Raw genomic sequence first — 21,299 nt, 5'->3', positions numbered from 1 at the left:
GTTCTGCAAGTTCTCCGGAAAGTTCTTTGAGCACTCTCGGGTGCATTTCATCCGGCCCAGGGGATTTGAACTCATCCAGGGCAGCTAAATGCCTCTCAACAACCTCTCTGTCCATGTCAACCTGCCACCCAGACACTATCTCTTGGCTACTGCCATCTCTAGATGTGCCTAAACCCTTTGACCTGTGGGAAAAAACAGATGTAAAGTAGGCACTGAGTCTTTCTGCTTTCTCTGCATCCTCCGTTAGAGTTTGTCCATCCACACCCAAGAGTGGGCCTATTGCCTCCTTTACTTTACGTTTGCTCCTCACATAACTGAAAAACCTTTTCTTGTTACAGTGGGCTTCCCTGGCCAATCTTAGCTCACTCTCAGCTTTGGCCTTTCTGATGATATTCTGGTAATTACCTTTAAGGCCACATACAGTCAGGGCCCGGTGTACCTGAGGGACTGCCTGCCTTCCTATGCCCCTCAAATAGCTTTACATTTCACCAACAACAACTGGCTAATGATCCCTGGTCTCGACCAGGGCCAGATCCTTCTCTGTCCTGGCCCACACCTGGTGGAATGAGCGCCCGGAGGAGATCAGGGACCTGACAGAGCTAAAACAGTTTCGCAAGGCCTGCAAAAGGGAGCTCTTCCATCAGGCATTTGGTTGAGACCAGATGACCAGCAACATCTACAGCTCCCTATTCCCTCCCTCCCAGAAATCCACCCATTTGTTCTGCTCTGGACCTGTTTGCATTTTTATACTTTGTTACAGTTTTTATTATTATTATTATTATTATTATTATTATTATTATTATTATTATTATTATTATTATTATTATTATTATTAAAAACTAAGTTCTATGTACTGTTTTCTGCATTTTATGGAAACCGCACTGAGCATCAGGGGAGGGTGGTATATAAATACAATAAATAAATAAATATAAACATTTTTGTACAAAACAGACAAGAGCTTATGTGTAGTTACACATTAGTCACACATTATCTGAGAAGTATACATGATTCCCTCGCTGTATTTCTCCCTGTGAGGTGGCCTGAGATGTAAAATTACTTTCTTACATTAAGGTTCCACCTTTGTAGTTTCGCATTTATCCTTTTCCATTTGAGTATTATTTTAAAAGTAGACCATTTAGGGACTTTTAAAAGGAGTATAAAATTCTTGCCTCAAACCAGAATTGCTCTCTGGAGTCCCATTAAGAAACCCTCTTGTGATCTGAATCTGCAGGCTCTCAAGGGAAATTAAATTGATTAAAAGAAAGTAGGGGGGGCGTTACTGCACAGAGGAACAGAACAGTTTCTTCTTTCCCTCCAAAAATGATCACTGCCCTTGCAACAGTGAGGTTTCTAAGTGAAGCATTATAACAGCACATCATCCATTTTAATGAAAAGTAACAAAACCAATACCTCTTGTAAAAACTGTAATCTGCCAGGCAGGGCAAAGAAAAGCTACCAGGATTCTAAAGTTAATTAAAGTTAATTATTAGATTTTTATACTGCCATACGGCTCAGGGTGGTTTACATATAACGTCACGGGGGGGGGGGGGTACATGGAACTATCTAACATGTAACACCGCCCAAAATTACATCAACAGTAATCCAACATCAACAGTAATCCAACAGTAATCCAACAACAATATAATGGGAACGATAACTTAAATAGGGCCCCAGAGAGGTGAGGTTCGTTCAGGGCATGGATGTCTGAGGGAGTATCTATGGATGTTGTGTTTGGTCAGTCTCCGGCAAATGCTTGGTGGAGGAGCTCCCTTTTGCAAGCCCTACGAAATTGTGGGAGTTCAGGCAGGGCCCTGATCTCTTCAGGGAGCTTGTTCCACCAGGTGGGGGCCAGAATAGAAAGAGCATTCTGTCCACTTCAGCTAATGAGAGTCATCTGAAGTAACTCAGTGTTCTCTCCAAAGATGGCCAAGGGGCCTCTAGTTCACTTTCTGTGTCCAAAGTTGTAGGAAGGTCATGGTGGATAGTCGAGATTTTGTTTGCGAAGTGACTCACAAATGCCTCACAGCTAATATCCAATTGACTATTGTCTTGGTGCCCCTCATCAAGGGTGGGGCATGAATGCGCAGATGTGATGCATGTCAAGTAAAAGTTGTGTTTCAATGACTTCACTGCCATCTCATAGGCTTTCATCTGCATTTTATAAGATGCTCCCGATTCTTTGTCACAAGTCTTCCTCCAAATTCACTTTAGTCGTCTCAGTTCCCGTTTCTTCCGACGCAGCTCCTCAGTAAACCAGGGGGCCTGCTTGAGTTGGGGGCAGAGGTCTGGGAGCTATTTCATCAATGGTGGCCAGTATCCTGTCATACCAGTCACTGACAAGTCCATCTAGAGAAGTTATGACAGGCATTGGGTCCCGCAGAGCATTCAGTAATTCAATTGGATCCATAAGTCTCAGTGAGTGAGCAGAAATCTGCTTGGTGTCCAACTGAGGAAGAGGTGGCAAACTTAACCAGGTCTTTAGAGCACAGTGGTCCAACCATGGCACGGCCATAGTCATGACCAGATCCACATTCAACCCTGTACCGAAAATGAAATGAAAATGAAAATGAAAATGAAATAGAAATACATACATACATACATACATACATACATACATACATACATACATACATACATACATACTATAACTGGACACTAAGATTAGAATCACAGAAGTTTCAATGGACACTTTTCCTTCTGTGCAACTATTCAAACCTCTGAAAAGCAATCCTTTATGGAACAACTTTTTTCTTTTTCCATGTACATATGTGGCTCCTTACATCGCCCTGCTCAGGACAGATTCTGACCAAACTGATGGGAGATTTGTGCCCTGGTTACCTAATAACTATCAGCTGTTGTTGCAAGTTTCAGTGCTCCATTTAGGTTAAGCTAGCTCCTACAGTTTGATTCTCAATTGTCCACAGCTTGTGCAACAAAAACAAATGTCACAATTCCCATCTCTTAAAAGGTAGAAAATATAGTAAAGTATTACATATTACAACAGACCAGACACTGTCTTAGGGGCAGGAATTCTGCATTAATTACAATTTGTGGCCAGAACAAATTGATATCCATTTATCGAAGTCTGAAAGCAATAGACAACTGACAGGCTATTTCATGCCTCAAAGAATTTATAGGCAAAGGGGCACTGGAATATATTTAGCACAAGTGACTCTGTATTTGGAAAATGAAATGTATAGTTTTTCAGAGTCTGTTACATCTGAAGCAGATTATAAATCAACAGATTATAAATCATTGCCTGAAAAACCTGACTTAGAAATTTATAAATTGCTGCTCACCTGTGGTGACTAAGGAAAACACAATCCTTGCAGCAATTATGAGCAGCCATATAAAGCTCTCTTAATGAAAACACACCACCAGTCAGTTTTATAATTAAAAACTAGGAATGCATGACTAAATATTAAATAAACCCACTATCAGCAAACACATTTACATGAGCAGACAATGCACATTGGCAGTTATAGTTTGTGAGGTGGAGAGGAGGTTAAAAATAGAAGTAGAATTGAAAAAAAATAATTAGGCTGCTAGAAAGTTGTTTCACATGGGAAAGCCTTGAAGCCCTTATTTAGACAAAATTACTTGCCTTGAGAATACTAGATAAGAACCTATATATTGAAATATTCCTAAATTAGCCAACTTTATCCAGAATCACAAAATGAATTATATACCATAGCCACTTCATGAACCTTTTGAGTAGCCTCTACTGTAACACACTTTCCTCAAAAGCAACTTCTTACTGCTTGAATGACAGCCACTCACTAAAGTAGGAGAAATTAACAACATGCATCAGCAGGAAGTGGGAAAGTCCTGAAGCAAAAAACCCAGGATATACCATTTCAGAATTCAGATGTATTACTAGGTTACTAGGCACTGTAGATTAATCATCAGAAAGGCCAAAGCTGAGAGTTAGCTAAGATTGGCCAGGGAAGCCCACTGTAACAAGAATTTTTTTTCCCAGTTATGTGAGGAGCAAACGTAAAGGCAATAGGCCCACTGTTGGGGGCAGATGGACAAACTCTAACGGAGGATGCAGTGAAAGCAGAAAGGCTCAGTGCCTATTTTACATCTGTTTTTTCCCACAGGTCAAAGAGTTTAGGCACATCTAGAGATGGCAGTAGAAAAGGGATAGTGTCTGGGTGGCAGGTTGACATGGACAGAGAGGTTGTCGAGAGGCATTTAGCTATACTGGATAAGTTCAAATCCCCTGGGCCGGATGAAATGCACCCGAGAGTGCTCAAAGATCTTTCCAGAGAACTTGCACAGCCCTTGTCCATCATCTTCGGGACCTCTTTACGGACTGGAGATGTTCCGGAGGACTGGAAGAGAGCAAATGTTATTCCGATCTTAAAAAAAGGGAAGAAGGATGACCCGGGAAACTACAGACCAGTGAGTCTGACCTCTGTTTTGGGGAAGATAATGCAGCAGATATTAAAGGGAGCGATCTGCAAACATCTGGAGGACAATTTGGTGATCCAAGGAAGTCAGCATGGATTTGTCTCCAACAGGTCCTGTCAGACCAACCTGGTTTCCTTTTTTGACCAAGTAACAGCTTTGCTGGATCGTGGAAATTCGGTTGATGTCATTTACTTGGATTTTAGTAAAGCTTTTGATAAGGTTCCCCATGATGCTCTGATGGATAAATTGAAGGACTGCAATCTGGATTTTCAGATAGTTAGATGGATAGGGAATTGGTTAGAGAGTTGTTTTCAATGGTGTTTTATCAGACTAGAGGGAGGTGAGTAGCAGGGTACCTCAGGGCTCGGTCCAGTACTTTTTAACATATTTATTAATGATCTAGATGAGGGGGTGGAAGGACTACTCATCAAGTTTGCAGACGACACCAAATTGGGAGGACTGGTAAATACTCCGGAAGATAGAGACAGAGTTCAATGAGATCTGAACACAATGGGAAAATGGCCAAATGAGAACAAGATGCAATTTAATAAAGATAAGTGTAAAGTTCTGCATCTGGGTAAAAAAAATGAAAAGCATGCCTACTGGATGGGGGATACGCTTCTAGGTAACACTGTGTGTGAACGAGACCTTGGAGTACTTGTGGATTGTAAACTAAACATGAGCAGGCAGTGTGATGCAGCAGTAAAAAAGGAAATGCCATTTTGGGCTGTATCGACAGGGGCATCACATCAAAATCACAAGATGTTATACTCCCATTGTATACGGCACTGGTCAGACCACACCTGGAGTAGTGTGTGCAGTTCTGGAGGCCTCACTTCAAGAAGGACGTAGATAAAATTGAAAGGGTACAGAGGAGAGCAATGAGGATGATCTGGGGCCAAGGGACCAAGCCCTATGAAGATAGGTTGAGGGACTTGGGAATGGTCAGCCTGGAGAAAAGGAGGTTGAGAGGGGACATGATAGCCCTCTTTAAGTATTTGAAAGGTTGTCACTTGGAGGAGGGCAGGATGCTGTTTCTGTTGGCTGCAGAGAAAAGGACGTGCAGTAATGGGTTTAAACTACAAGTACAACGATATAGGCTAGATATCAGGAAAAAAAATTTCACAGTCAGAGTAGTTCAGCAGTGGAATAGGCTGTCCAAAGAGGTGGTGAGCTCCCCCTAGCTGGCAGTCTTCAAGCAAAGGTTGGATACACACTTTTCTTGGATGCTTTAGGATGCTTTGGGCTGATCCTGCGTTGAGCAGGGGGTTGGACTAGATGGCCTGTATGGCCCCTTCCAACTCTATGATTCTGTGATTCTGTGATATGTACTAGTCAAAAACTAATACACCAGGGAGAAAGGTTCAAGTAAAGGTAAAGGTAAAGGTATCCCCTGTGCAAGCACCGAGTCATGTCTGACCCTTGGGGTGACGCCCTCTAGCGTTTTCATGGCAGACTCAATACGGGGTGGTTTGCCAGTGCCTTCCCCAGTCATGACCGTTTACCCCCCAGCAAGCTGGGTACTCATTTTACCAACCTCGGAAGGATGGAAGGCTGAGTCAACCTTGAGCCGGCTGCTGGGATTGAACTCCCAGCCTCATGGGCAAAGTTTTCAGACAGCTGCCTTACCACTCTGCGCCACAAGAGGCTCGGTCAGGTTCAAGTCTAGTCTACCATATAATGTACTAGTTTTCTAGTTATAATAAATTATTAATTATTAATGTAGGGAATTATTTGGAAACAAGAAGAAGCCTCTGAACTGCAGTCTGAAGTAACACTGACCCTTTTACCACCTAATTCATCTCCATGTTTTAGGGTTGCCAGACCCTGCCTGGCCACCAGTGAGAGGAGGGGGGGGCAGAGTTGAGTTACCAGTTAAATGTTGGGAAACTCCTGAAGATTTGGGATAGAGCCTAGGGAGGACAGCGATCTCAGTAGGGTGCAATGCCATAGAAACCACCCTCCAAAGCATCCTTTTCCCCAGGGAAACTGCTCTCTGTAATCTGGAGTTAGTGGTAATTCTGGTGGATCCCCAGGTCCCGCCTGGAGGCTGGCATTATTACAGTATAGATGTAAAGACAAGAAACTTGACAATATCTATGGGGTAGTGGCAAAATCTCCTCCCTTTACTTGGTGTTCCCAGAGTCAGCTGCAAGAAACAGATTTTGCATCCTTTCAACACAGTTCCAGGTTGCACCCTATAAACCCAAACAAAGGATGCTACTATTTGCATAGCCCTGTTCTGTGATTCATTGCTTTGTTACTCTCCAGTGGGACAGAATATTGGGAAATAGCTTGGGCAAGAATTATACTACATATTAGCCAGTTTGGTGTAGTGGTTAGGAGTGCAGACTTCTAATCTGGCATGCCGGGTTCGATTCTGCACTCCCCCACATGCAGCCAGCTGGGTGACCTTGGGCTTGCCACAGCGCTGATAAAACTGTTCTGACCGAGCAGTGATATCAGGGCTCTCTCAGCCTCACCCACCTCACAGGGTGACTGTTGTGGGGAGAGGAAAGGGGACTGTAAGCCACTTTGAGCCTCCTTCGGGTAGAGAAAAGCGGCATATAAGAACCAACTCTTCTTCCAAACTCTGGTAACTTTATAATCAATCTGAAGCTCCCCTGTCAATTGTTTTACAATAATAAATCCAACGTCAATAGGAGATATGGGGAGATCAAAAATGTTAAGAGGATTTTTTAAAAAGAAAAACAAATAGCTTGTTTTACTACAAATCTTTCAAAACTAGTTGTAAATTATCCTGCATTTATCATCTGAAAGGGATCCAGTGGGTGAACTAGCCTCCTTCCCAAACATGGCTAAAATATCCTCAGGTGATACGTATTAAATTTTATCATCCCAACCACTTTGGCCAATGTAACTTCCATGAGGCATACTTATGTTAACATTTTTAATATTAAATTTAAATCTAGCTTCCTATAGTTTACAAATACAATCTGTGGGGTTGGAGTAGGTGTGACACTGATCAGGGAAGTTAGCAATCTTTTCCCTCTTTATTCCAACACCTTAAAAAAATCTAAAGACCATCAAAATATTAATATTTTCTCAAAAGCCAACCTGGCCTGTTAACTTCTGAAAGCAAAACCATGCATTAATGTATTCTTACATTAATTGTAACTTACAGTATTTGTTTTTTCTATTACACCATGGATGTCAAAGCAAAGAAAACTATATGTTGAATTAATATTTTAATTTAAGACACATGACCTTCTTAACATGTAAAACAAGAGAATAGCATAGGAACAAATATTTACAATAATTGAATCATATGATTGCCAAGGAAATAAAGGCTTTCATAGGAATGAACAAGCTATCTATATTTATTCAATATTCAAATTAGCCAATATCAATCATCTGACAACCTGCTACCTTCCTCAGCAAGAATCTGTTCTACTATATATTTCTGATAAGGCCTGGGAGGAGGAGCTGGTTTCATAGCTTAAATGCCACTCAGTTCTTAACACCCACTCAGGGTGGCTGTCCCGCCCGAGTGCCTCCTCCTCCAACCGGCTTGCCTGTCTGTCCAGCAGCCAGCCAATCGCCTTCCATCCCCCACCCCTAACCACCCCCTCTTCCTTCCACTTCCCTCTGATGCTTGGAGGCTACAGATCCCTGCTGTGTGAGAGCTGTCCCTGTCAGTGAGTTCCCTGCTGCCTGCAACCTTTCCAAATCCGGGGGGGGGGGAAGAGGCACCCGCAGAGGGAGAGGCACCTGCAGGCCACCCCAATCTAGCACCCATTGTATTCCTGAATGCAATGGGCTTTGCCCCTAGTCTTCACTATAAACTCATTTTGTCTTTAGCAAGAGACAGGCTGACTCCGACTTTGCCCTTTATGGTTTGTAATTGCCCTCCTTTTTCACGTTGACCTGCCCTTTCCATAAGAACTTGCAAAGGATGATGCAAAATTTCAACATTAGTCCTGGCTGTGTAGTCTTGATTAGCACCACAAAAATCTAATGAGGGAAAGTAACAGGACTGACAATCCTCTTTTAATGGACAGCCTTGCCCTAACATGCTAGCTTTGGTCTCTGACCATCCTCACAGTTGATCAGCACTTGTTCTAGTTGCTAGGCAGTCATTTGTAGCTAGCCTGTCACCAAATTTACAGATGTGTATAACCACATCAATACAAAATCCAATTTGGGCACTGTATAATAACATTCTGTACGATTCATTTTATCAGAAGCATTTCAGGCCAAACTAAGTCGTTATATGCTCAGACAAGGAGAAAAATACAATTAGAGCTGAATTTTTAAGTATTTTTATTAGGAATAGCCTATTTATTAAGCATGCTGCTAGAGAACACTTGAATGTAGTGGTTTACCAATAAAGTTGCATAGATTATTAAATACTAGACGAATGAGTGAAAGCAGCTCCAGCATACCAGTGCCATTCTCAAGTGGAATCTGCTCTGGATGACAGTGTAAATGGTGAATGTGAATTTTGAACCTGTTTGGCAGGAATGCTGTAAATTGCTCAGTCATCATACCCTTATATTTATTTTAGCATTTTTATAATATAGATATCCTAGATTTTCCTTGGTTCTCTCCAATCTATTTTCAGACCTGACTTTTAGGGATTTAACTTAAAACGATTCCTCTGTGAAAGCCCTGCAAACTAGACACTATAAAATGAAAGGCAGGGAGCCTTTTTTATTATTATAGTTATATATCACCCTCCCCTGAGTCTCCGGGTGGTTTACATAAAACAGGGAAACAGTACAGATAACTCAGTAATTATAAACAGTAACAATACAGTCATAAGAACAGTACGATATAATAGAACAGAAGAACACGGGTGAGAACATCAATTCAACTTTACTGTAACATACTTACAGTAACATTTTAAAATCATTTAAAGAATGCCCAGTCTTTTTCCAGCAGCCCATAAGTCGTGCTTCAAAAATATGTTTTTTTATCCAGGAAGTATGTTCTATAATTCATACTTTCAATGGACATCTTGAAACACTTATATAAAGAAGTCTACATCTAACAGCATATATTATTATTTTTTTAACCACAACCACAAACTCAATCTTGCTACCTGGAACTAATAGGCACCCCAGAGAGTCATTTCTAAACCCTTGCTCTTAAGATGGCACTGAATTCCTTTCACTCCTAAACATGTTTACTCTGAAGATCCACTGACCAGCAGAACCTATTTCCTAGTATAAGTATTAATACAATGGCCCCTTGAAATAACACCATTCATAATTTATAACTCAAAATGAGGGCAATCCATTTATCAAAGATTCTGATTAAAGATATAGGAGAAGAGTAAAGGAGAAACCCTCTATTTACTGACTAATGGAAAAAATATTGCCATGCTATGTGTGTGGTGATTGGGCTTTAATATAACAGACTATATTGATCTGCACCTGACTATATAAAAGAAACAATCTTTGAATCTAAAGGTAACCTTGTTCTTCAGATAGAATGGAGCTATTACAGCATGCTTTAATATATCTATCAGTCCAAGATGTAACATACTCTGGATGTGCACGTGTACTTATGCCTGCAGAGGAAAAATGGCTAGAACCCATCCATGTTGGTCGCCAGAATCCAAGCTACAGGAAGCTGTCATACTTGGGCCTATAAGCAAATATTCTTCTTCATATAAGCAGCTCCTCCAAGCACAAATTGTAGTATCCTCCAGTTTTCTGAAAACTGATATAAAGGATATTTATACTCTATGTAGATTATAAATCAGTACAATGCATAAAGATAACCCATCTCAGATGTAAAGAGACTGAGTAATGTAGTGCTTTCAAAGCAAGGACAAGACTAGAATCACAACACAAACAAGAACAAAATTAATTGACAGCAGGAGAAGCATGGCTCAGAATGTCAAGAGAGGGAGAGGAGCCATTTTGATGAGGACTGTCAGAATCACAGACTGAAGAATCATTATTGAAGCCATAGGAATATGATTGGGCTATTAAGATGAAGAATAAATGAATGAATAAATAAATGCTACAAAATTGTCATGAAATGCTCAAGGACCATGAGAAATATGATAGTTAATAGGATGTGCTTGTTTTTCATGACATAACCTTGATCATTTTGCAACCTTGAAATTACAAAAATCGGATCTTTCAGTAACCTCTGTTTATGCGCCCATGTAGTTCATTTTCCTATATTAGTATTTTTTTCATATATACATCTTTATATACATTTTGTCTTCTGACTAATGCCAGTTTTACTACATTTTCTCACATCTCTAAAATACCAAACACAACAATTCCTTTAATAGTATGTCATTCTTAACAGATTGCAGCAATGAGGGAGATTTAGAAACAGGGTCCTTAACCAAATAACGGGTAATCCTTTTTTATGTGTACCAGGGCATAGCTGAATCTAACTAGTTTCCAAGAAGATCTGGAGAATTTGCAATTTAAACTGACTGGTGAAAATTGGGAATTCCAGACTCCACGGAGCAATATGTTGTGCTCCGAAGGCTTCCCCCTCTAACTATGAACAGTAAATTCTGTTTTACAGCTGAGCTGGGGAAATTTAACAGGTCAGGGAGATGTACTGAGCAATGCTTGCTGAATACTCTGGCTAAATCCGGACCATTAGTTTTCAAAATGCCTGCCCTAACCTGCATGGCCCAGGCTAGCCCCATCTCATCACTTCTCAGAAGTTAAACAGGGCTGGTCCTGGCTAGCATTTGGATAGAGACCACCAAGGAATTCCAGGGTCACTAGGTAGAGGAAGGCAATGGCAAACCACTCCTGGGCAGAATCATCAAACTTTTTCAACCCTGAATAAGCAGGTTTCTGGAAGTGTCATAGTACAGTTGATTGTTGTCTGACATTGAAGACTCATAATCCAGAAAAACACCAAAAACTATAGAAAATGCCTCAGACACTACTGAGCAATAAAGAATATGGAGCAAACTTGATAAAAAACCATTGATATAAGGCTCTTTAGGATACTGAGAGAACTATATTCCAATTATGCATGTACATGAACAAGAAATCCGGACCACTTTGGGCATGAAAGAACCCACTTTGGACCATTAAAAGGCCCTCAGAAGCAACTGCTTCAGATCCATGGCACCATTGACTTTAATGAGAAATTTAAGGTTTGTGGCCTGAGGGGGTGGGGGTTTAAGTTAGATGCACCAAACTTTCAGCCACCAAGTCACACTGCTGACTCATGTGCAATGTATGGTCTACTAAGACTCCTAGATCCTTTTTGCACATACTACTGTGAAGACAAGTCTCCCCATCCTATATTGGTGTACATTGTTTTTCCTATCTAAATGCAGAACTTTACATTTGTCCTTACTGAATTTCATTTTATTCAGTGTAGCCTACTTCTCGAGCCTATCAAGATCTTCCTGTATTCTGATTCTGTCTTCTGTTGTGTTTGCTACCCCTCCCAGTTTAGTATCGACTGCAAATTTAATAAGTACCCCCTCTAATCCCTCATCCAAATAATTTATAAATATGTTGAACAACACAGGCCCCAGGACAGATCCCTGGGGCACTCCACTTGTCCCTCTTCTCCATGAGAATGCTGAACCATTAACAAGTATCTATTGGGTATGGTCTGTCAACCAGTTAGCAATCTACATGACAGAATTAGGATCCATACCACATTTTACAAACTTGTTAACAAGAATATCATGTGGAATTTTATCAAAAGCTTTACTGAAATCCATATAAATTATGTCCACAGCATTCCCCAGATCCAGCAAGGTAGCCACTTTCTCGAAAAAAGACATAAGATTGGTATGAAATGACTTGTTCTTGGAGAATCCATGCTGAGCTCAAGGTTGGGGTTTGATGATGATTTTTTCCAAACTTTTGCCAGCTACAGATGTCAAGGTGATGGGTAGTTACCTGGATCCTCCTTTTTCCCTATCTTGAAGATGGAAACAACATTCGCCCGCCTCCAATCATTCAACACCTCACCTGTTCTCCAATGAGATGACATCTGCAAGTTCTTTTAGTACCCTTGGATGCAATTCATCTGGCCCAGAAGACGTTGTTTCATTTAAAGAAACTAGGTGTTTGTGGACTGCCTCTACAGTGATCCTAGGCCACCATTTCCATCCCCCCTGTTGTGAGACATTTTTGCCACATTGAGCACTATTTCCCTCACAAGAGAAGACTGAGGAGAAATAGGAGTTAAGCAGTTCAGTCCTCTCTTCATCCTTATCCTTATCCATGGTTCCCTTATATATTTCTGAAATGGATCTCTGGGTGGAGCGTGTCCAGCCCCAGGAAAACTGTCCAACTCGATTCTGGCTCAATCAGGGTGTGGCCAGCGAATCCCTCCTTGGCCCGCTTGCCTGGCTGCAGGTAGCTGCACCATCGAGCCCGCGCCAGGTGCCACCATGCGACGCCCATTCAGAATCAGCGACCCTGTTGCCCGCCCCCCCAAATGCTGAGACCCCTCACTGCCCTGTCCCCCAAGCCAGTGGTCCCGGTCCGGGGACCGGTGCCGGTCCGCAGATCAGTTGGTACCGGTCCACGACTCGTCCTCCTTTCTGGCTGCTGCCTCGGGGGCTGCCCTGCCACTCTGCCGCCGGCTTACCTTTGGTGCTCTCCGTCAGCCGCCATGGCTGGGGCTCACCCTTGGCATTTCACTGCACAGCTGCTGCTGGAAGAGCCCCCCAGCAGACGGCGGGAAAGCAAGTGGAGCAGGGACTCAGGCGGCGACGTCCCTCGGAAAAAAGACTACCCCCCGTTCAGGCCTCAGTAAAATTGTCAAGCGTTGACCGGTCCCCGGTGATAAAAAGGTTGGGGACCACTGCCCCAAGCCACTCCACTACTGGACAATGAGCTACGCCACCTGCCTGCTGCCGCCACTGCCACCCCACAATGTGTAGATCTGTTTTCCCCCTCTTTAAAAATTTTGTAATTTGATCTAGGAGTATCTCATTCAAGTCCTCTGACTGGCTTGGTGGTCTATAGCAGACCCCCACAATAATAGAATTCTCATTTCCTACTCCTTTTATATTTACCCAAATACACTCAACTGAACTTTCATGCTCAGTTACCTGTATTTCTTTACAACCCTGGATCTCTCATGTCTCTTCTAGTTAAGCCCTAAGAACATGAACAGTGTGCCAACAAAATCTCCAGTTAATCCCTATGTTTTAGAACCATATGTGCAAGGTAGGGATAATGCTGGCCTTCTTTGCAGAGCAGTTGTAACAATTTCTGTGAAAATATATGGTGTACATCAAACATTTAAAATGCACTACAAAAACAAGTAGTCTGTTTGAGGTGAGAACATGAAATGAGAAACAGAGGCTTGTCACTCAAAGAATCCTGTCAATCAGCATAACAAAAGGAGAGGCTTTTCTATTCCAGATACACCCTAGTCTGGTATTTTTCCCCTCATGCCAATTACACAGTGAAGCATGCCAGGGAGAACATGTCACAAACTCTTACTTGTATCCCTGTCTAGGCCAGGGTTATGAGAACTCTGGCTTGGGAAATTGTAATAGTTACATAACAATTTGTATCAGTGGGTGGTGCTGTTTCACAACTGAGTGTTTAGCTTGGTTCTATATTCATTCTATTTCTATAGCAGGGTTTCTTGATAGCCCTGAAAGGGTTCCCCGAATGGTTTGGGAGGGGAGAAGCCCCAGGTAGGTGTGTACACTGCTATGCTTCCAACCAGGTTGGTGTAGTGGCTAGGAGTGCGGACTTCTAATCTGGCATGCCGGGTTCAATTCTGCACTCCCCCACATGCAGCCAGCTTGGTGACCTTGGACTCACCACAGCACTGATAAAACTATTCTGACCAAGCAGTGATATCAGGGCTCTCTCAGCCTCACCCACCTCACAGAACCAACTCTTCTTCTTCTTCATATTCTGCACTATCACATACCTTCTGTAGTTTCTTGAAGCCTGAAGAACGTTTAGAGGGTTCTCAATGGTAAAAAAAGATGAGAAAGGCTGTTCTATAGAAATGTCCTTATTAACTATTTAATGCTCTGTGCTGGAGACCAGTTGGAAACCTTTTATTAAAATTTTGTCCTTAAACAAGTTACAAAATTTCTGCAATTTTGACAGCAATGCCTGAAGTGGGAGGGTGCTCTATAGGGATGTACACACACATAACCACACATGAAGCTGCCTTATATTGAATCAGCCCATCAAAGTCAATATTGTCTATTCTAAATGGCAGAGGCTCTCTGGGGTCTCAGACAGAGGTCTTTCGTGATCCTTAATGGGGATGCCTGGGATTGAACCTGGGACCTTCTGTATGCAAAGCAGAAGCTCTTTCAGTGAACCACAGCCCCTCCCCTAAACTTGATGCCCTAGAGTCTGTCCTCTGAAGCTTCCAGGGAATCTCTTTGGTCTAAAGATTGAGAGAACTCCTGGCCTCTTTTTCCTCCTTGCCCTCTCAAATGCTGTTTCAAGAAGCTAGGAGGATATTGAAAGGATAAAAGATGACCATGAAGTACCAGTTTCTTATTTATCTTTTTAAATCAGCTCTCCCTTTAGTAACATTTTAACTATCTGTTTCGACAAATGACTAAAGGAATCATCAGTTCCAGTCTTAATCATGTTTTTAAAAAGGCTTGTTAAGAGATTGGGGGGGGGAGATATCCTGTCCATTTAATGTGTGGGAAAAGGCAAAATCATGGGTTGTAGGTAAATAACATACCATTAAGCTCCTATTAAAGAGCCAAGACTAGGGTTGCCAGATCCAGGGTGGGAAACCTCTGGAGATTTGGTAGTGGGGAGGGGAGGGACCTCAGTAGAGTACTATGCCATAGAGTCTACCCTCCAAAATATCAATTTTCTCTTGGACTGGCATTTTCTGTAGACTGCAGATGAGCTGTAATTCTAGGAGATCCCCAAGACACATTTTTTCTCCAGGCAGTTGGCAACCCTATGGCCCCAGTATAAGTGATAAGTGACTTTGGATCTAAGACACCCTTTTGATCAGAGAAATTTTAACACATAATTCTCATTCCTTGCATGATTTTAAAAAGTATAAGAATAGCTTTTCTTTTCATATTTGTGTACGCATTGTAAGCTTCTGCAACAAGCTGTAAAAAAACTAACACATCTTTACTGCATTCATGTACTGCCATCTCCTGGCTATTATAAGAAACAAAGTGTAATGTTAGATTCAAATGAATAGCCATGTTGGTCTGAAGTAGCACAATAAAATCAGAGTCGTTATCTAAACAGTTCCACCTATAAAGGACAAGCCAGATGCAATCTGACACAGCCCAGCTAATTTCCCCAAAGCCACATAGTGCCTGAAGGAATGCCATTTTTAAAATTTGCAGAAGGCTAGGGTTGCCAATTCTGGGTTTGGAACTGGAGATTTTATTTGAGGGGGGCTGGGGATAGAGGAATTTGAGGAAAGACAAGACCTCAGTGTGGTAGTGCCACAGAATCCATCCTTCTTCCAGATCTCCAGGGCCATCCTGAGAAATGGCAACCCTAGCAGGAACCCAAGTTCACTTTGGAACTGCACTGAGATGAAATGGCCCCAAGAGGAGTTATTTCCCTCTTTTCATAATTGCAGTGCAGATAATACTGCAAAGCTTTAATAAAACTCTTTAAAGTTTCATGTGTAGTTTGGCAATACGTCTTTTGACTTCCATATACTTAGAAAGGTGTTACTCCACTTAGGATAGTGATGAATACTTGGGCTACTAATAAAATCCTAATTTTAGGATTGATTCACGCTTGATTTTTGTACTAAGGTACATATGCATGTAAAAGATTCCCTAGCAGCTCATTAAAGCATCTCTGCTATCTTGCCTAGGAAAATGTCCACCTGAGAGAATGTGGAAAGCTGGTTGGTGGGCTGGATTTACCACTGATTTAATTTGCTGTATAAATCACTGTTGTACCCTGAATTGCTCACTTGTTTGGTATAAGAATAAAAAGCAATAGATACCATCTTGGAAAACAAGGTTTGGTGCCATGGAAACAACAGTAGGCAACGGAAATTTTAAAAAGCAAGTACAGTTGAAAGAGGAATGGAGACAGAGTTTTCTCAGCACAGCAGGAGTCAAGCTATGAGCAACTCATAGAGACAGTTACAAGATGACAAGAACTCCCACTGAAATTTCATACTGCTCTGTATACTATTAATCTGCCTCAGGAATACTCCTTCTCCTCAACCAGCAGTCTCCTTATGTCACATCATTCCATTTCAGGGACTGGATTCTTTTCTGAACATATAACTGCCCTGCTTGCTATGTTGCACCTTATATTCTACATTATTTTCTGCCACGGGGTTATTGCACCAGAGCCCTCAAAAAAGGAGCTACTACGTCTAGTCAAGCGCTGCTAGTAGAGAAAGGTGTCATCAATATGCTGATGACAGCTAGCTCTGTATTTCTGTGACTAGGCTTCCAGAAGCAGCTGTCTGAGCACCATGCAACTGTGTGTCTGCCATTGTCAAATCACAGAGGACAAGCTGCATCTGAATCCAGCCAAGATTAATACGATACTGGTTCACAAGGTATGTAATACTATACTGCCTACCCATTTATTGTAGGGGTCCTGTTGAATCTTGCTGCAGTTTTATTTGCAATGTCCTCTTCCAACTTTTATTTTAACACAACCATTAGCTCTTAGCCTAGAATCAACTTAATTAGTTCTACTGATGCATGATACAGTAAGCTTAAAACCAGACTACTATATCACCTTAGATCCATGGGTTAGAAGGTAGCTAGGACAGTGGTAGTTAATCAGCTCTTTATTGTGACCCCAGCATGATAGTATAAGAGTCAAAACTGAACCAAAAAACCCACAATGAACTCCAACTTATATACACAAGCCACACAATAGTTCTTCTTGCCATTGCACAATATTGGTCAGTTTCACTTTAAACTGACTGAATCTGACAGATGGGATCCAACCAGGCATTGGTCAATTACAAGCTTGGTTTTCAGCAGGTCTACAGACACAACACTCTACATGGAACAGCCCTTGAAGACAACTCAGAAATTTCAACTGGTTTAAAATGCAGCAGCTGGATTATATGCAACGAGCCTCATTCTGCACATTTTGCACCTGTTTTAAGATCATTATATTAGCTGCCTTGAAAGTTCAATTTAAGATGCTAGCTCTTACCTTTAAAGCCCTGCGTGGCCCACATACTTAAAGTACCAAGTACCCACATACTTTCTAGAACATGTCCATGAAGAAGTTCATAAGTTATAACCCAAACTAGAAAAGGTAGGGAAAATTGGCATGGCCACCTTGATGACATCATTAAAAGGATAAAGCTGCTAATTAGAACAATTTACCACATAAAAAGAGCCTCTTGTGGCGCAGAGTGGTAAGGCAGCTGTCTGAAAGCTTTGCCCATGAGGCTGGGAGTTCAATCCCAGCAGCCGGCTCAAGGTTGACTCAGCCTTCCATCCTTCCGAGGTCGGTAAAATGAGTACCCAGCTTGCTGGTTGGTAAACGGTAATGACTGGGGAAGGCACTGGCAAACCACCCCGTATTGAGTCTGCCATGAAAACGCTGGAGGGCGTCACTCCAAGGGTCAGACATGACTCGGTGCTTGCACAGGGGATACCTTTACTTTACCACATAAAAGCATTAGAAAAACATAAAAGAAGTTCTGCCACCATATCTTATAACAACATGTGTGTTTTTTTTGGCTCTTTACCTTTTGTTAGAACAGCTACTGCCTAGTCTTCTGTTTTCTGAGTCCTTCCCCCCCCCCCCCATCGAAGGGCCTTCCTCAGTGTGGTAAGGTGGAACTACTTTGGCCAGGGGTCCTCAGTGTGGTACCCAGGAACCCACCAAGTGTTTTTAGAAAGTGGGTGGGGCCAGGTAGGCCTTTTACTCAGCAAGGTTTTGACTGGCAATTGGAAAAAGGATTGGCTATACAGATTTTTTTTTTTTAGATGTTACTCTGGCCACAGCTGCCATCACAGAACAAGAATCTTCAGTGTGACTGAAGTAAAGCACTAATTTTGTGGTTGGTTTCACCTCCTGTGGCATCCATCATGCAGTGTCAGAATCCTAGGGATGCCTGGCCTTTGAAAACTGGCCAGCAGAATTTATAGTTATTTTGTAAGGTTTTAAAATGGTTAGCCTTTAAATATCAATGTTAGTCCATTTGAGAACTTTGTTTAAAAGGAAGGTTCAACATGTGTTAAAATAATCCACAGTGGATATTATCACCAGAGTCTTTGGCTGATTCACAAGTACATGTTCACTACTTCACGAGTGAATAGTCCCTTGAAACTTTTCCACGTGGCAGTCAGGTTCACACATTGAAGGATATAAACGCTCATCAACAAATCATCATGTGTTGCCCAATTAAGTGATGAGAGCCAGTCACATTATCTCGTGATGGTCCACGTCTATATTTTAGCACATGGTCCACACACAAGACAGGCAGTGGTGATCCTAATGGTTAGGGGGAAGGAGGAAAGCTCTGCCCGTGTGAGTGGGGCAGATTTCCAGTCCCTTTCAGCAATACCGCCTTTCACGACACATTTGAGACTATCAGGGTCGGACCACCCGAGGGAAGCAACTGCACCTTAAATACCCCACATCTGGAACTGGTGCAAAAGCTCTCTCTCGAGTGCTACTTGAGAGGAGGAACACAGCAGCTGCAAGCTCACACCTCTTCCTGGCCGCGCTAAGGTCATCTGCAGCATGCCTTCCGTTTGAAAGGCAATCCCTGCCGGTGCCTTGCTTGCAGCAGCCCAGGCTAAGGGCCAGAAAGCCGAGGCGCCGCTCCCCGCTAGCAAGAGGGTGGGAGGGTCCGACGGTACCTGCGCAGGCAGTGCTCGCACACGCCTCCCAGGCGCTTCTTGGTGACGGTGTAGGCGAAGGGTTCCGCGCGGTAGAGCAACTCGCCGGGCTTCGCGCGTTTGGAGAGGCGCAGGCCGTTGCCTTTGCCGGGACTGGCGAACTTCTCCATGCCGGCTTGGATGAGCTGAAGGCTAAGCAGCGACGCTGCGGCCCCAAACCCGCTTCCCGCCTCTAGCACCACGTGATAGCGCTCTGGTTGCCGAGGGAGCCATTTTTACTGAGGGCAAAGAGAGCCGGCCATTAAGGAGCTGCCGGGGACGTTATCTTGCACCGGTCTCCTGTAGGAAGTACAGCGGCCTTTTAGCGCTTTCTCAAGCGGCTCAGGAGGGCAAAGAAAAAAAGAAGCTTCCCTTTCCGCTTGTTAGGCTGAAACACTTCCAGAACCATGAGAAGAAACAAACGAGATGTCCCCAAATAGACGAGGCTTTTGCGTCTTCTATAGCGGCGTGCCACATTATGTCGAACCGCAGTGAAATCTATAGGATTGGCTTCTCGATTGTAGGTTATAAGGCAATGCTTTTAGCGGAGAGTTAGTCAATGCAATAAAACGCGGCAGAAGGAAGTGTTGCGACTCACATACCTATTATCATGAGGACCACCGTTCACGCGTGACCATGCACTATATTGATGCAGGCAGGGGTCTTTCAAGCACAGTATTGTCCCATCTCTCTGCGGGTTTCCCTCCACCCAATGCCTTGAGCCTTCTAACTGCCCTTGCCAGGGATTGAACTGGAGACCGGCATACAAATTGGTAGTGCTGTGCTTCTGATCTAGGCCCTCACACCTGAAACATTCACCTTCGGAACTGCATTCAACTTCAATCCATTTTGAGGTGGTATGTTACCACCAACAGTTGTCAGTATCATACTAAGTTGAGGAATTCAATCTTTAATTCTAGCCACTAATCATAATTTGTTCTTAGAGTATGCTCCTACTAAATATCAATATGCATTTTATAAATGTTAATGAACTGAATTAATCTACTTGGACCTTGCTCTTACAATAGACTGGTTGTAGAAGACAGCCTAGATGGGCTGCCTTTAAACTACATCAGAAACACAATGAACTCCCTTGATCTTCATGGCATGAAATTCAATTTACTCTGTAATTTGAGGTCCATTTGTACATACCACCATTCATTTCCTGATTCATGTAAGTCAGTGTTCCGTAGGGCCAGCAAAACAGAGCTCTTCTGCCAGGTCTATGGTTGAGGCTGGGCGGCCAGGTTTATTGGGACCCCTCCTATAGAAGCAGTGGTGACAAATTCCATCTGCACCCTCTTCCTCCCTCCCTCCCCCTCTAATATGATATTGGGGTATTGTTAGAGCTGGGGCAAGTTTATCATTGTGTCTTATGTTTTTTTTTTGTATGGGATCTGATTTTATGTCTGTTTTAAGGGAATTTGGGGGGGTTATTCACATGATTGTAACCTGCCACGAGCCTTTGGGGAGCAATACATTGAAAAATAAAATAAATAAAATCTGTTTATTTGCATGTAGCCATAAACCATAACAAAATGAATTAAAATTAACACATTTCAAAGCATAATATAAAGCATAATATTAAATAAACAGTACAAATTAGAATATACCTACTAATCAATTAAAAATATATTGATTGTATACAACAAGCTAGAGTCTCTAGATATTTCCTCTTTAGCATCTCTTTGGCCTGTATTTACTTAGCTGCAAGGGCAGTAACATTCTGTTGGTAACAAAAGAATCAGTATTTGGTAACAAGTCAGTTTTTCCTTATCCAATTGATCATTTTTTAAAATCAGATTGATTATGTAACCCACAACAAGCCAGTTAGCCAAGAGTGGAGGGGGAAAAATAAAATTAATAAAATACATTTAAACCATTTAGTAAATTAGCAAGAAATGTTTCCCATGGTTCAGTGTACAATGGACAGCATAAAACAGTGTGGGAGGCCCTTTACAATTGAGGCTCCACAAATACAAAGGCGCTGATCTTTTGGAGTTTTCTGGAAGCATCTGGTCAATAAAGCTGATGGCATTGTTTGGAGGCCCAGGGAAGTATAAGCTGCTTTGAGACTATGGGCTGAAACTTGAGGTAAACTTGATCC

At 42.4% G+C, this 21,299-nt stretch overlaps 1 protein-coding gene across 1 annotated transcript in view; it reads right to left on the bottom strand.

Moving 5' to 3' along the window:
* SMYD3 (SET and MYND domain containing 3) overlaps positions 1 to 19,480 on the bottom strand; it is a 440,651-nt gene extending 421,171 nt beyond the window's left edge. The window contains exon 1 of the mRNA XM_077344317.1: positions 19,175 to 19,480. Coding sequence (XP_077200432.1) covers positions 19,175 to 19,323 — 149 coding nt within the window. The 5' untranslated portion in view covers positions 19,324 to 19,480. The remainder of the gene's footprint in view (positions 1 to 19,174) is intronic.
* Between the last annotated feature and the right edge of the window lie 1,819 nt (positions 19,481 to 21,299).

This window comes from Paroedura picta, chromosome 1, assembly GCF_049243985.1.
Source record: "Paroedura picta isolate Pp20150507F chromosome 1, Ppicta_v3.0, whole genome shotgun sequence".
NCBI classification, from domain to species: Eukaryota; Metazoa; Chordata; class Lepidosauria; order Squamata; family Gekkonidae; genus Paroedura; species Paroedura picta.
This window is presented reverse-complemented; position numbering and strand designations above follow the sequence as displayed.